At 38.7% G+C, this 16650-nt stretch overlaps 1 protein-coding gene across 4 annotated transcripts in view; it reads left to right on the top strand.

Moving 5' to 3' along the window:
• Positions 1-335: 335 nt before the first annotated feature.
• The window catches only part of RAB3GAP1 (RAB3 GTPase activating protein catalytic subunit 1), a 96149-nt gene continuing 79834 nt past the window's right edge, over positions 336-16650 (top strand). Inside the window, exons 1-4 of one of the 4 annotated variants that reach the window (XM_061135409.1) lie at positions 338-382; positions 484-539; positions 2540-2574; positions 5699-5774. In XM_061135409.1, the coding sequence (XP_060991392.1) occupies positions 531-539; positions 2540-2574; positions 5699-5774 (120 nt within the window). In that variant the 5' untranslated portion in view covers positions 338-382; positions 484-530. Of the gene's footprint in view, positions 383-483; positions 540-2539; positions 2575-5698; positions 5775-10202; positions 10318-16650 lie in introns of those variants that run through there. The other 3 variants (XM_061135408.1, XM_061135411.1, XM_061135410.1) reach the window with 3 other exon arrangements.

Genomic DNA, 16650 nt, shown 5'->3' with positions numbered 1-16650 from the left:
ATGTTTTTTCATAGAATCATACCCGTATGAATCTAGGGCCTTGTTCTTGCTTCTGCTCCTTTCCTGAATTCATTACTCTACAGGAAAATTTTAACTTTTGTTAAATCAGCTAGAGAACGGGGACTTGAGGGTAGTGTAAGTTCTTTCTTCTCATGAACAAAATGTATTATTACAGAAGAAAAATTAAACGCCTTCAGCCTCAGGAGACTTCGCCAAACTAACCGGAAGAGGTGCCTCCGAGGGCGGGCCTGCTTGTAGGCTCCGCCCTCGCCCCGCCCCCGCACATTCTCGGCTTTCCCCCCCTCCCCTCGCCTTCCTGCTTTTTTTCCCGGCAGTCCTAGCGCCCACATCGGCGTTCCCCAAGATGGCGGCTGACAGTGAGGTGAGGTGTCTGCCCCCTACCTATCCCTGTCTCTGTTTAAGTTAGCCCTTCCGTGTCAGCGCCCGGGAGCTCAATCTCTTTCTTTCTTTTCACTTACGCAGCCCGAGTCCGAGGTATTTGAGATCACGGACTTCACCACTGCCTCGGAATGGGAAAGGTGAGTGAGTCGTATCATTGGTTACCAGCAGTTTGGGCCCCGGGCCCGCCCGGCTACTTCCCCAACCTTGACCACAAGTGACGCCACTTCTGCGGGAAAAGTAAGCCCCTTGGCTCCCCGGTCTTCGCTTCCTCCCTTCTGTGGTCCACCGCAATCCTCTTCCACGTCTCGAGTCTGACAAGCCCCGTCCCGCCCCCATCTGTCAAACCCCGGAGACTCTGGCTCTCTGAAGTTTTGTTTTCTCTCCTTTTAAAATCACTTTCATTAGACTTTTGGTCCTCTAGTTGTTGATCACCCGCCGAAACAGTTCCGGAGGCTACCTTCCGTTCTTGTGTTAATTTCCGTTTAGCCAATTCGTTTGTTATAGTAAGCAACAAACTTCGCAGCTGCTTTTTTCCGCCCTCTTTCCTTGTACATCCGTTTCAAGAGGAGGCCTTTCTTCTGAATCCTGGTGGTTGTCCATCTGCCACATTTCCACCATCTCCATCCTTTTTTTTAGGGTAACCTTTCGAAACAGTTTGTGTGTGGCTTTGGAACGCTTAGTTGTTCCATTTCAGTGGGTAATGTGACCCAGGCTTCCTTTGCCATCGAAACTCCAAATTCCTGTATCATCAAACTCCAGTTGAGCAGCTGAGTGAAATTGTTGGATCACTGAAATTAGTTGAATGCCAAGTTTGTGGAGGAGTGATAGCTTAGGTCGAGATGTTGTCAGTTCGTTGTCCAAGAGGCCCTTCAGGTTTTTTGAGTACTGAGGTCAGCAGTTAGCTTGTTGGAATTTTTTATAATCTTTCTCATTGGGAGAGGAAATCCATCTGGTTGTGAATGTCATGTCATTAAATGGCATAGAAAAGCTCCCTGCTGGGATGCTAGTTTGACCTGTGGTCCCCGCCCCACCCCCACCTCCTCCCAAAAAGGTAAGACATGACCACCCAGGCACGGCTTTATTGAGTAGGTACCATGTGTTCAGAACTACACTAATAGAAAAGAACAAAATCAAAAGAAATCCTTTGATCTCTGTGTTAAAAAAACAAAACAGCAAATAGTTATGTTAGTATAAGGATGGTAATTGTGGGTTTTAATTGTTGGAGGTATTTTCATAGAAAAGACGGGAAATGTGCCAGGCTTGGAAAGTGGAAAATAACTGGTTAAATGGAAAAAAAACTGGTTAAATATGAGAGGGTCCTGACAGGAGCAGAAACAGGTGAAAACCTTTGGGATTTAATGAAACATCTTTACTGGAGTGAAGACTGTTTGTTGAAGGAAAATAAATAAGATTATTAAGATAAAACCAGGTTATAGACAACCTCCAAAGCCAAGTAAAGGAATCTAAATTTGATGCTTTAAGACTAGTGATTCTCAAACTTTAGTGTGCATCAGAATCCTAGTTTATAATTCTGTATGTGTGAGGTGGATTCAAAAATTTTCATTTCTAAGAAAATCCCAGGTGCTACTGCTGGGTCAAGAGAACCATGCTTTAGAGCCATTACAGAGCAGTAGCGAGAGACCCTTGATTTTGTGTTATGAGAGCTGTTTGCCAAGATGAGGTGAAATGAAGGCAAGTGAGTTACTATTTTGGTTAGGTTGGTGGTTAGGAAACTGGAGAGAAAGGGTAGGAGGGAAGATTGTAAGACATTTCAAAGAAGTAGAAGATAAACTTGATGAGATGTGGGAGGAAAAAAAAAACATGAAACTGCAGTTTCTTGCCTAGGAGAGTGAAGATAAGAAAGTGGCAAAGAGAGAAGAATATAGTTTTAGACCTGTTGCATTTGAAATAATAACTTAATGTCTTAAAGGTAGTTAGAAAATGTAGTAGTTTGAATTTTGAGAGTGAGAGTATTTAATGGATAAATGATCACTTTCCACTAGCTAAATATTTAAAATATCCTCAGGTGAAATATTAAATCCTTCTAACTCCTTATTTGGAGGTAGTTGTTAACAGAGTTATGAAAACTACCTCAAAGTAGGAAATTTGATTTTTGGCTTTATGTTCTTGTTTATAGAATGAAACTAGCATTTTACAGTTCGTAGGAAAATGGTAAGACTTTGGAGTCTTTTAAACCTTGAGTTTAATGTTTGAATGAAATTTCTTGTCAGTATGTTATGAGCTGTATGGCAATTTATAGAAACCAATAACTCCTTTTATTATTTGTTCGTTGAAAAAATATTGAGTGAACATGTATCAAGCACAATGCAGGGCATAAGGATGTGGTGGTCAGTGAAAACAGTTGGTTCTTGCTGTTGATGAACATACAAAACTAATGGAAAAGAAGGATGTGAATAAATAATAATACAAGTGAGTCTGTAGTTACAGTTGAAATGAGAGCTGAGAAGAGAGAGAAACAGTTTTTAAGAGCATATAACAAAAGAACCTAATATTGAGGAGTAAGAGGAAGTGACCCTTCAGGTGAGATCTAGAAAGCTTTCAGGGGTGGTTATTACATTTTTCTCATCAAATCTCAATACTTACAGAATAGGCTCCAATTTTGGTCTGTTTTAGTACTGATAGTATTGCTAACAGTGAATATTTTAAGGTGTTCCTTCTTTTACTGTGAAATTAAAATGTGAAGTCCCTTCAGTAGAGTCTGACTCTTTGTGATGCTATGGACTGTAGCCTTCCAGGCTCCTCTGTCCATATGATTCCCCAGGCAAGAATACTGGAGTGGGTTGCCATTTGCTTCTCTAGCAGATCTTCCCAACCAAGAGATGGAACCCGAGTCTCTTAAGTCTCTTGCATTGGCAAGGGGCTTCTTTACTACTAGTGCCACTTGGGAAGCCCTTTTATTAACATGAAGTGAAGTGAAAGTCACACAGTTGTGTCCAACTTTTTGCAACCCCATGGGCTATGCAGTCTATGGAATTCTCTAGGCCAGAATACTGGAGTGGGTAGCCTTTCCCTTCTCCAGGGGATCTTCCCCACCCAGGGATCAAACCCAGGTCTCCTGCATTGCAGGCGGATTCTTTACCAGCTGAGCCACAAGGGAAGCCCAAGAATTCTGGAGTGGATAGCCTATCCCTTCTCCAGTGGATGTTCCTGACCCAGGAATCGAACTTTACCAACTGAGCTATCAGGGAAGCCATGATATTTATTGAAATACTTCATTAGAAAAGAAAAAAAGAAAAATCATCTGTAATTCTACCACCAGGAGATAGCTACTATTAATATTTCGAGAAAATTCCATGTAATCTGTGTGTGTTATAAACTTATGTTAAACTGTATTCATACTTATATCTATAGCTTCATGTTTTCATTTAACATATCGACTTTTTCTTATTTCCTCAAGCGGGCTTCAAAACATGATTTTTAATGGGTGAATATTAGTCCATTGAGTGGATATGTCATTAATTTACAACTTTTTGCTGCAGTTGGACCTAAGATAGTTTCCAGTTTTTTACCTTTGTAAATGTAATGTATATTTCATGTACAGATTTTCACTTATATATACATACATTTAAATTTTTATTTTGTTTTGTAAACATATTATTTCTAGAGCACTCTTTATTAGAGCAGATAATTGCCATTTGAATCCCTTCAAAATACTATATTAATATCTTCATTTTAAAGAGGAATAATTAGAAGGTATAGTTGAATCATAAAAACTTACATCAAGAATGTAAATAATAATTTATAATGTCCCTGATGGCAAAACCTGATACTTGTGAATGTATTTTTACTAGAATTAATTTTAGTACTCTGGCAATAATATGTGGATGTTTTAGGAGAGCAATGTTGCTGTTAGATTGCATCATACATATATAGTATAAGTAGTCAGCTTCTTGGTGGCTTGGGCTTCTGTGGTGGCTTATACGGTAAAGAATCTGCCTGCAGTGCTGGATACCTGAGTTGGATCCCTGGGTTGGGAAGATCCCCTGGAGAAGGGCATGGCAACCCACTCCAGTATTCTTGCCTGAAAAATCCCCATGGACAGAGGAGCCTGGCGAGCTACAGTCCATGGGGTCACAAAGAATTGTACACAACTGAGTGACTAAGCTGAAAGTGTCCTTTTATATATATTGAACACTACTACTGAGATTTGACAGTGTTCATTTGCTGATATAGAGTGTATTGCTAGTCCAAATTCATTCTCTTTGATAGGTCTGCTTGATCATTAAAGATCAGACAGTGAAAAGTTTAAAATCCCTTAAAGCTGACAAATCTACTTTGTTTCTTGCCAGGTGTCCATTAAAACTTGTTTTATTTTGATGGGCAAAGTTCCCAAATAATGTTTTTTGGAGGAGTGGAAGGCAAATCAGAGAATTCATAAGTATTTTTAAAGAAAGTTAATTAAAATAGATAAGTTATTTGGAGCATAGTGAAGAGATTATTGGTTTCAGAATTATCTTTATGTGTGTATGTGTGTGTGCTCAGTCGTGTCTGACTCTTTGTGACCCCCACGGACTGTAGCCCACAAGGCTCCTCTGTCCATGGAATTTTCCAGGCAAGATTACTGGAGTGGATTACCATTTCCTACTCCAGGGAATCTTCCTTGCTCAGGGATTGAACCCTTGTCTCTTACGTCTCCTGCATTGGAAGGTGGGTTCTTTACAAGTGCCACCTAGGTAGCTTGTGTGTGTGTGCTGAGTTGCTTCAGTGGTGTCTGACTCTGTGACCCTATGGTAGACTACCAGACTCTCCTCTGTCCATGGCAGGCAAGAATACTGGAGTCTGTTGCCATGCCCTCTTCCAGGGGATCTTCCTGACCCAGCTGTTGAACCTGTGTCTCTCATGTCTCCTGCATTGGCAGGCGGGTTCTTTACCAGTAGCACCACTTGGGAAGCCCAGTTATCCTTAATAGTATCATTTTATTCTGTCAATTTTTACTTGTCCAGGTTTACTATTTTCATTTCAATATGGAGAGATTTATTTTTATTTTATATTTTATAGAAACCAGAATGGCATTGGGTAGGCAGTAGATTTTTGAAAAATGAAAAAAACATCTAAGACTTTAAAAAAATCTGAAAAGAATTAAAATCTAAGAATTCTTGGGCTAAAGATTACTTTTTTGTTTTTTGTTCCACGTTGATACATTTACGATAACAATACTAAACTTTACAAGCCTTCTGTTAAAAATGTTAAAATATTAAAAAAAAAAACAAAGAAATTGTATAACAATAGGAAAAAATGTGATTACATAGTTTGAAAGTTTTTTCCTCCTTCCTAGGTTTATTTCCAAAGTTGAAGAAGTCTTGAATGATTGGAAATTGATTGGAAACTCTTTGGGAAAGCCACTTGAAAAGGTCAGATCTATTTGCTGGTGTCTCTAAATGAGTATTTGCTTTGAAACTTCTTTTTCTAAGTCTTTTGCTGCATTTGGTACATTTAAAGTAAATGTTCTAAAAGTTATGTATAATTTATGAATATAAAATGGCATCTGGAAGAACTTGGATTTGAATCTGTGGCAATTAATATTTGTAAGATATTTGTGAACTGTTTTTTAATAATAAAATTTTATATGTATAATGTTCTTTGTGAGTGATTTTATTTCTGCTTCTCCTGATGATTACTTTTCTCGTGCTTTCTCCTTTAGAATGTTTGAAAATCCTAATCCAAGATAATGATGGTTTTGCTTATAAACCATGTTCCAAATATTTACTGAAGCACATACTCTGAGAACAAACCTTGATTTCCTGTATTTCACGGGAGGGAACTAACAATTTGGTCTTGGGCTTATATAGGTGCTTTGTTAGACAAATTCTTTTCAAGTAATCTTTGGTTTTGTTAAAAATCTATTCTTAACTACACTTTAGCTGTTTCTAAGGAGCTCTGAATTTTCATATTTGCTAGAGATTTTTAGCTTTATGGTGGTTAAACAGAATTTGAGATTTTCAAAGCATTGTGACTTTTCTTTATCCATATGAGTAAGAGCAGAAAAAATAATACTATATATAGAAATCACATCACTTCATACAGTGAGATGTATAGATTAAATTGACTTACTGATTTAAAATATTGTGTGATTGCATTTTTGAATAAAGAGATGTGAAGTTTTTAAACACAGATCTATTCCACTTGAAATGAAGACATACATACCAATAAGGTTAAAGGCAAAACACAATGGATATAACTGAGGTGGGAAATAAATTTGTACTATCAAAAAGAGAGCTTAACTGTGTATTTGTCAGCTCTGATATTTCTTAAATATTTGATTTACACATATTCACTGGGTATCCTTTATGCCATATCTGAAGAAATTGTCAATAGAATAAGGTCCTTATTTGCATTGCAAATGAATTCTCATGAGAGAGGTAAATGAATAAGATTAAAATTCTAGCTGCTAAGTTCAATATTGGAATTTAAGTTAGGAAATGTATTCAGTGTAGGTGGCATATTGCTATCAGGTAGTATGGGCGAAAGGAGGGTTAGCGCTTTCCAATCCTTTTCTCCCTATAGGTAGTAATAAATAAGTCAATCATGGAAAAATCTGAACAGATCTCAAGGTGAGCTGTGCTGTGATGAATGAGATTAAAGAAAGTGTAAGGGATGGATTATTCAGCATAAAGAAAAGTCAGAGAAATAAGAAGTAAGATTGTAATTTATGTCGAGAACAGTTGATTATTAGTTTTCTTCCTCCACTGAGAGGGAATTAAGAGAAGTTATTTTTTAAATACCTTTAATTATGGAAAGTTTCAAGCATATATAAGGTAAACAAAAATAGTATAATGAACCCCTATGTGCCTGTCACTCAGGTTCAGCAGTTCTTCAATTTCTTACTTTAATATTATCTGTCTACTCCCGTCCCTACTAGATTTTTAAAAAATAGTTGTTTTAAATAAAATATACATAATGCACAAAACTGCTTATTTTGATAAATGTTTATTTACATCATGTAAGAGTCTTCACTCAAGATACTGGACATGTTTGTCATCCCAGAAATGTCCATAGTGAATCTTTCCACTTGATGCCCATGTTCCTCACTCATGCTGCTCCCGTGCCCCCTGCCCTGCCAAGGCATCTGCTATTCTTTTCCTTTTTTCTTTTAAACCATAGATTACTTTGCCTACTTTACAGCTGGATATATGTGTTATCATACAGTACCATACTCTTTATGCTGGCTTGTTTTACATAGTGTTTGAGATTATTGTAGGTTATTGGATGTATCATTATTTTTATTGCTAAATAGTGGTCTGTTGTATGAATATACCACAGTGCGTCACTTGTTGACAGATGTATTCACTGTTACGAATAAAGGAGACCATTCTTATGTGAGGCCTTTTGTAGACGTAGGTTTTTATTTCTTTTGGGTAAATATCTCGGAGTAGAATTACTGGGTCCTAGGGTAAGTGTATACTTAACTTTATGAGAAACTGCTAGAGCTATTGTAACATTTTACCTAACCACCAGCAATATGTGAGAGTTGGGGTAGTTTCATATTTTCACCAACAATTGCTTGTTTTCAGTCTTGTAAAGTTTAGTCTTCCTAATGGGTATAGGAAATGGCAACCCACTCCAATATTCTTTCCTGAAAATTCCATGGACAGAGGAGCCTGGTGTGCTACAATCCATGGGGTCATAAAGAGTTGGACATGACTGAGTGACTGAGCACATACATATATGCACAATCGTTTTGTAGTTTGTGGAATTAATTTGTATTTCTGTGTCTTGTTTTACTTTTGTATTTTGTGATGAATATTGGTACTGACCATTTTTTTCACGTGCTTGTTAGCCATTTGTGTGTCGTTTTTGGTGAAATGTCTGTTCAAGTTTTTTGTCCGAATTTATTTACTTTTTGCTGAGGAAGACGTGCTCCAGAGCACATGGGCTCTGTAGTTCTGGCCTGTGGGCTTAGTAGCTGCCCCGCAGCATGTGTGATATAGTTCCCTGACCAGGGACTGAACCCATGTTCCCTGCATTGGAAGCTGGACTCTGATCCACTGGACCACCAGGGAAGTCCCCCTGCCCGTATTTTAATTGGGCTTTTATTGAATTGTAGGAATCTTTTATGTATTCTGCTTTTAAGTCTTCACAGATTGTTTTGCTAAGTTGTAAAGATACTGTGTTTTTCTTCTAGAATTTAGCATGTTAGCTTTTTATTTAGGTCTCTGATCCATTGTGAACTAATGATGTGTGTGGTGAGGTGAGAATCACAGTTCAATTTTTATACACAGCTATCTTATTCTAGGACCTTCTGTTGAAAACACTTCTTTCAATTTAATTGCATTGATGCCTTTGTCAGTCAGTTGGCCTGGAGTTTACCTTCTGGAATCTGTATTCTGTTTGATTTATCTGTTGGAAAATCCTGATTGTCAGTAGCACATTGTACTGACATCAGTACTTTTATTTTCTTCAGCTCCAAAATTATGGTGGATGGTGACTGAAGCCATGAAATTAAAAGACACTTGCTCCTTGTCATTGCTCCTTGCAATGACAAACCTAGATAGCATATTAAAAACAGAGACATTGCTTTGCCTACAAAGGTCCATATAGTCAACGCTATGGTTTTTCTAGTAGTCATGTATGGATATGAAAGCTGGACAGTAAAAAAGGTTGAATACTGAAGAACTGATGCCTTTGAACTGTGGTGTTGGAGAAGACTCTTGAGAGTCCCTTGGACTGCGAGGAGATCAAATCAGTCAATGCTAAAGGAAATCAACCCTGAGTGTTCACTGGAAGGAATGATGGTGAAGCTCTAATACTTTGGCTACCTGATGCAAAGAGCTGATGCATTGGAAAAGACCCTGATGCTGGGAAAGAGTAAAGGCAGGAGGAGAAGGGGGCAACAGATGATGAAATGGTTGGATGGCATCACCGACTCAGTGGACATGAGTTTGAGCAAACTCCAGGAAATGGTGATGTACAGGGAAGGCTTGAGTACTGCTTCTTCAGATGCGCAAAGAGTCGGACACGACTGAGCAACGGAACAACAACAAACCACATTGTCTTGGCTATTGTAGTTTAGAGATTCCTAACTTTGGCACTGTTGAAATTTTTTCCAGGTTGTTGTGGGGCTGTATTGTGTATTATAGAATTTTATTAGTATCTCTGGCCTCTTCCCAACTGGGAGGGTGCTACTGAAATCTAGGAAAACCAAAACTGTATCTGGTGGTAGTTTAGTCACTAAGTTGTGTCTGACTCTTGTGACCCCTTGGACTGTAGCCCACCAGGCTCCTCTGTCCATGGGATTTCCCAGGCAAGAATACTGAAATGGGTTGCCATTTCCTTCTCCAGGGGATCTTCCTGACCCAGGGATTGAACCTGTGTCTCCTGCATCGCAAGCAGATTCTTTACTGTTGAGCCATCAGGTGTCCCCTGAGTTGCAAAATTGTCTCCAACTGAGAACCACTGAACAGTGTTAGAATAAGTCCTAGATTTAGTGAATGCAGATTTTCTATCTTTTGTTGTTTTCCCAGATTGTTTTGTCTATTCTAGGATCTTATGTTTCCATTATGAATTTTAGAATAAGTTTGTCAGTTTATATAAAAAGGATTATGATTGTGCTGAGCCTATGATTGGGATTGTGTTGAGTTTATAGATTTTTTTGAGAAGTAACTTTTTGGCACTCTTGAAGCTTGACATCTCTTCACTTTTTAAGTCATCTTCACCTCAGCAATATTTTGTAGTTTTTGGTGATGGCTTGCATATTTTTTGTTAATTTATTGCTAAATATTTTATATGATGCAGTTTGAAGTGGAATTATGTTTTGATTCTATTTTTCATTTTTTTGCTAGAACATCTGTTGTAGTGGCGTTTAGTCACTGAATCCTGTCCGACTCGTTGTGACCCCATGGACTGTAGCCCACTGGGCTCCTCGGTCTGTGGGCTTCCCTTGGGAAGAATACTGGAGTGAGTTTCGATTTTCTTCTCCAGGGGATCTTCCCCACCCAGGGGTCAAACCTGTGTGTCCTGCTTGGCAGGTGGATTCTTTACTACTGAGCCACCTGGGAAGCCGTTGGTACTTCATAGACATAGAATAATTTTGTATATTAATTTTGTGTTTTGATGTGGTTAAATGTAAAGATTCATAATCTTTTTGTTAATTCTTTCTCATTTTCTACATTCATAGTCATGTTGTTTGCAAACAGGGACAGTTTACTTCTTTATCAATTTTTGTACCTTTCATTTCTTATTTTTATTGCAGTAACCAGGACCCTTAATAAAATTTTAAATAGAATTGTTGAGAGTAGGCATCATTGCCTTCTTCCCAATTTTAGCAGTGAAACATCCAGTGTTTCACTACTAAGAGTTTGAGATTTTCATCAGTTCAGTTCAGTTGCTCAGTCATGTCTGACTCTTTGCAACCCAATGGACTGTAGCACCAGGCCTTCCTGTCCATCACCAACTTCCGAAGCTTGCTCAAACGCATGTCCATCCAGTCAGTGATGCCATCTAACCATCTCATCCTCTGCCGTCCTCTTCTCCTGCCTTCACTCTTTCCCAGCATCAGGGTCTTTTCCAATGAGTCAGTTGTTTACAAACTCCAAAGTATTGGAGTTTCAGTTTCAGCATCAGTCCTTTCAGTGAATATTCTGGAGGATTTCTTTTAGGATTGACTGGTTTGATCTCCTTGCAGTCCAAGGGACTCTCAAGAGTCTTCTCCAACACTACAGTTCAAAAGCATCAATTCTTTGGTGCTCAGCTTTCTTTATAGTCCAACTCTCACATCCGTACATGACTGCTGGAAAAACTATAGCTTTGACTAGATGGACCTTTGTCGGCAATGTCTCTGCTTTTTAATATGCTGTCTAAGTTGGTCATAGCTTTTCTTCCAAGGAGCAAGAGTCTTTAATTTTCTGGCTGCAGTTACCATCTGCAGAGATTTTGGAACCCAAAAAAATAAAGTCTTGTCATGTTTCCATTGTTTCCCCATCTATTTGCCATGAAGTGAAGGGACCGGATGCCATGATCTTAGTTTTTTGAATGTTGAGTTTTAAACCAGCGTTTTCACTCTCCTCTTTCACTTTCATCAAGAGGCTCTTTAGTTGTTCTTCGCTTTCTGCCATAAGGATGGTGTTATCTGCATATCTGAGGTTATTAATATTTCTCCCTGCAGTCGTGACTCCAGCTTGTGCTTCATCCAGCCTGACATTTTGCATGATGTACTCTGCATATAAGTTAAATAATCAGGGTGACAATATGCAGCCTTGATGTACTTCTTTCCCAATTTGGAACCAGTCTGTTGTTCCATGTCTAGTTCTAACTGTTGCTTTCTGACCTACATACAGAGTTCTCAAGAGGCAGGTAAGGTAATCTGGTATTCCCATCTCTTAAAGAATTTTCCACAGTTTGTTGTGATCTACACAGTCAAGGCTTTGTTCAGTTCAGTTTGGTTTAGTCGCTCAGTCGTGTCTGACTCTTTGCAACCCCATGAACTGCAGCACGCCAGGCCTCCCTGTCCATCACCAACTCCCGGAGTCCACCCAAACCCATGTCCATCGAGTTGGTGATGCCATCCAACCATCTCATCCTCTGTCGTCGCCTTCTCCTGCCCTCAATCTTTCCCAGCATCAGGGTCTTTTCCAATGAGTCAGCTCTTTGCATCAGGTGGCCAAAGTATTGGAGTTTCAGCTTCAACATCAGTCTTTCCAATGAACACCCAGGACTGATCTCCTTTAGGATGGACTGGTTGGATCTCCTTGCAGTCCAAGGGACTCTCAAGAGTCTTCTCCAACACCACAGTTCAAAACATCAATCTTTGGTGCTCAGCTTTCTTTATAGTCCAACTCTTCACATCCACACACGACCACTGGAAAAACCATAGTCTTGACTAGATGGACCTTTGTTGACAAAGTAATGTCTCTGCTTTTTAATATGTTATCTAGGTTGGTCATAACTTTTCTTCCAAGGAGTAAGCATCTTTTAATGTCATGGCTGCAATCACCATCTGCAGTGATTTTGGAGCCCAGAAAAATAAAGTCAGCCACTTTTTCCACTGTTTCCCCATCTATTTGCCATGAAGTGATCAGACCAGATGCCATCATCTTAGTTTTCTGAATGCTGAGCTTCAAGCCACCTTTTTCACTCTCCTCTTTCACTTTCAAGAGACCCTTTAGTTCTTCACTTTCTGCCATCAGGGTGGTGTCATCTGCATATCTGAGGTTACTGATATTTTTCCCGGCAATCTTGATTCCAGCCTGTGCTTCCTCCAGCTCAGTGTTTCTCATGATGTACTCTGCATATAAGTTAAATAAGCAGGGCGACTGTATGCAGCCTTGATGTACTCCTTTCCCAATTTGGAACCAGTCTGTTGTTCCATGTCCAGTTCTAACTGTTGCTTTCTGACCTGCATACAGGTTTCTCAAGAGGCAGGTCAGGTGGTCTGGTATTCCCAACTCTTTAAGAATTTTCCACAGTTTATTATGATCCACACAGTAAAAGGCTTTGGCATAGTCAATAAAGCAGAAATAGATGTTTTTCTGAAACTCTCTTTTGCTTTTTTGATGATCCAGCGGATATTGGCAGTTTGATCTCTGGTTCCTTGGCCTTTTCTAAAACCAGCTTGAACATCTGGAAGTTCACGGTTCACGTACTGTTGAAGCCTGGCTTGGAGAATTTTGGGCATTACTTTACTAGCCTGTGAGATGAGTGCAATTGTGTTTTAGTGTGAGCATCCTTTGGCATTGCCTTTCTTTGCAATTGGAATGAAAATTGACCTTTTCCAGTCCTGTGGCCACTGCTGAGTTTTCCAAATTTGCTGACATATTGAATGCAGTACTTTCACAGCATCATCTTTCAGGATTTGAAGTAGCTCAACTGGAATTCCATCACCTCCACTAGCTTTGTTCGTAGTGATGCTTCTTAATGCCCACTTGACTTCACATTCCAGGATGTCTGGCTCTAGGTGAGTGTGAGTGATCACACCATTGTGATTATCTGGGTCATGAAGATCTTTTTTGTACAGTTCTTCTGTGTATTCTTGCCACCTCTTCTTAGTATCCTCTGCTTCTGTTAGGTCCCTACCATTTCTGTCCTTTATTGAGCCCATCTTTGCATGAAATGTTCCTTTGGTATCTCTAATTTTCTTGAAGAGATCTCTAGTTTTTTCCTATTCTGTTGTTTTCCTCTTATTTCTTTGCATTAATCACTGAGGAAGGCTTTCTCTTCTCTCCTTGCTATTCTTTGGAACTCTGCATTCAAGTGGGTATACCTTTCTTTTTCTCCTTTGCTTTTCACTTCTCTTCTTTTCACAGCTACTTGTAAGGCCTCCTCAGGCAGCCATTTTACTATTTTGCATTTCTTTTTCTTGGGGATGGTCTTGATTCCTGTCTCCTGTACAATGTCACGAACCTCTGTCCATAGTTCATCAGGCACTCTGTCTATCAGATCTAGTCCCTTAAATCTGTTTCTCACTTCCACTGTATAAGTCATAAGGGATTTGATCTTTTAAGGAATTTGAACTTCCAGATGTTCAAGCTGGATTTAGAAAAGGCAGAAGAACCAGAGATCAAATTGCCAACTTCTGTTGGATCATTGAAAAAGCAAGAGAGTTTCTGCTTTATTGACTATGCCAAAGCCTCTGACTGTGTGGATCACAGTAAACTGTGGATAATTCTTCAAGAGATGGGAATACCAGACCACCTGACTTGCCTCTTGAGCATCATCTTTTAAAATTTGAAATAGGTCAGCTGGAATTCCATCACCTCCATTAGCTTTGTTCGCAGTGATGTTTCCCAAGGCCCACTTGACTTTGCATTCCAGGATATCTGGCTCTAGGTGAGTTATCACACCATCATGATTATCTTGGTCATGAAGGTCTTTTTTGTATAGTTTTCTATGTATTCTTGCCACCTCTTCTTAATATCTTCTGTTTCTGTTAGGACCATACCATTTCTGTCCTTTATTGTGCCCATCTTTGCATGAAATATTCCCTTGGTATCGCTAATTTTCTTGAAGACATCTCTAATCTCTCCCATTCTATTGTTTTCCTCTATTTCTTTTCATTGATCACTGAGCAAGGCTTTCTTATCTCTCCTTGCTATTCTTTGGAACTCTGAATTCAAATGGGTATATCTTTCCTTTTCTCCTTTGCCTTTCGCTTCTCCTCTTTTCTCAACTATTATTAAGGCCTCCTTAGACAACCATGTTGCCTTTTTGCTTTTCTTTTTCTTGGGGATGATTTTGGTCACTGCCTCCTGTACAGTGTCAGGAACCTCCGTCCATTGTTAAGAGTCTATAGTCCCACCAGGGAAATTGTTTTAATTAGCTAGAAGTTTTTTTTAAATCATAATTTATTCAGATCTTATTCTGTATCTATTGAGATAATCATATGATTTTTCTTTTTTATTCTATGAATGTGGTTAATTATGTTGATTATTTTTTTATTGTGGTAAAATATTCAGATGGTTTCCAACTCTTGGTGATTTAAGTTTTTCGATGGGTTTGGTATAAAAACTGGACACATTCAGTGAAAATTGTACTTTGACTTTTGATCTTTTCCCAGCCTAGTACTTGTGGTACAGTACACTCTCAAGATGCTGGGCAGCAAACTAGCTCACAGTCAACCATTTGATCATGAGGGTAAGCAAGTGATGCACTTAAAACCATTCTGTACCCATATACTATTTTTTTCACTTTAAGTATTCAGCAAATTATGTGAGATGTTCAGTATTATATCATAAAATAGGCTTTTTGTTAGATGATTTTGTCTAAGTAGGCTAATGTAAGTGTTCTGAGCATGTTTAAGGTAGGCTTAGGCTGAGCTGTATAATATTTGATAGATAAGGTATATTAATGTGAACTTAATGATATTTCCAATTTATAAAGGATTTATTGGGCCATAATAACCCCAATGTAAGTCAAGGACAATTTGTACATAAGGTTTACCATTTTAAACATTTTCAAGTGTAAAATTCAGTGGCTTTAAGTATTTTTACATTGTTCAAGTTTCCATCAACCCAGACTGAACTATTTCACTGCCCCTAGTCTGAAACTTTTGGTAACCACTGTTCATTTTCTGCAAATTCACTTATTTAGCTCCCTCATATAAATAGAATCTTATAGTATTTGTCCTTTTGTGTGTAGCTTGTTTTTCATCTCTAATACTTAATATCTTCAGGATTCATCCATGTGGTAGAATTTGTCAGAATGTCATTCCTTTTCAAAATAGAATAATACTCCATTGTGTGTGTATATATTTATACACATACACAACACATTTTGCTTATCTGTTTATCTATCAATGGACACTTGAGTTACAGTAAGTCCCTTATATACAGACCTTCAAGTTGTGAACTTTCAAAGATGTGAATATGGATTCACGTGTCTAATCATGTAAGGCATGAATGAAATTGCAGCTTGCCCGCTGTCTCCTGTTGCTGTCAGTCCTTCAGCTCTGCCATCTCCCACCGTCTCTCTCTTCCAGTCAGTAACTCTTCTTGTCTGTTCACTCAGTGCCAGCCCCTGTATGCCAGCTGTCATACTGTACTAGTGTACCTTTTGAGGTGCTATACTGTAAGATTAAACATGTTTTTTTTTTTTTAATATTCTATTATTTTGGTTGCACTGGGTCTTTGTTGCTGTGTGGGCTCTTCTCTGGTTGTGGTGAGCGGGCTTCTCATTGTAGTGGCTTCCCTTGTTGCAGAGCACAGGCTTTAGGGTGCACAGGCTTCAGTAGTTGTGGCACGTGGGCTCAGTTATCGCGCCTCCTGGGCTCTAGAGCATAGGTTCGTAGTTGTGGCACGTGAGCGCAGCATGGGTGTCCTCCTGAATCAGGAATCAAACTCATAACCCCTGCATTGCCAAGTGAATTCATTACCACTGAGCCACCAGAGAAGCCTCTGTTTTATTTTTTGTGTTTGTTTTTTATGTACTATTTGTGTGAAAAGTATTATAAACTTGGTACAATTTTACATAGCTGATTGTGTTAGTTAGGTACTTAGGCTAACTTTCTTGAACTTATGAACAAATTGGACTCTCAAACTCACTCTCAGAACAGAACTTGTTTCTATGTAGGGGTGTATTTCCACTTTCTGGCTTTTGTGAATAATGCTGTTGTGAACATGCATGTGCAGCTACCTGAGTTCCTTTCAACTCTTAAATATATACCCAGAAGTGCAATATTTCCATCATATGCTAATTGTTTTTTAATTTTTTGAATTGCCATACTGGCTGGCTAAAGCTACTATTTTTCTTTAAATGTAACTTTATTTAAAAAAATTTTTTTTAAATTTATTTATTGGC

This window comes from Dama dama, chromosome 33 (assembly GCF_033118175.1).
Source record: "Dama dama isolate Ldn47 chromosome 33, ASM3311817v1, whole genome shotgun sequence".
NCBI lineage: Eukaryota > Metazoa > Chordata > Mammalia > Artiodactyla > Cervidae > Dama > Dama dama.
The sequence above is the reverse complement of the archived record's forward strand: the minus strand, read 5'-3'. Positions and strand labels throughout refer to the sequence as shown.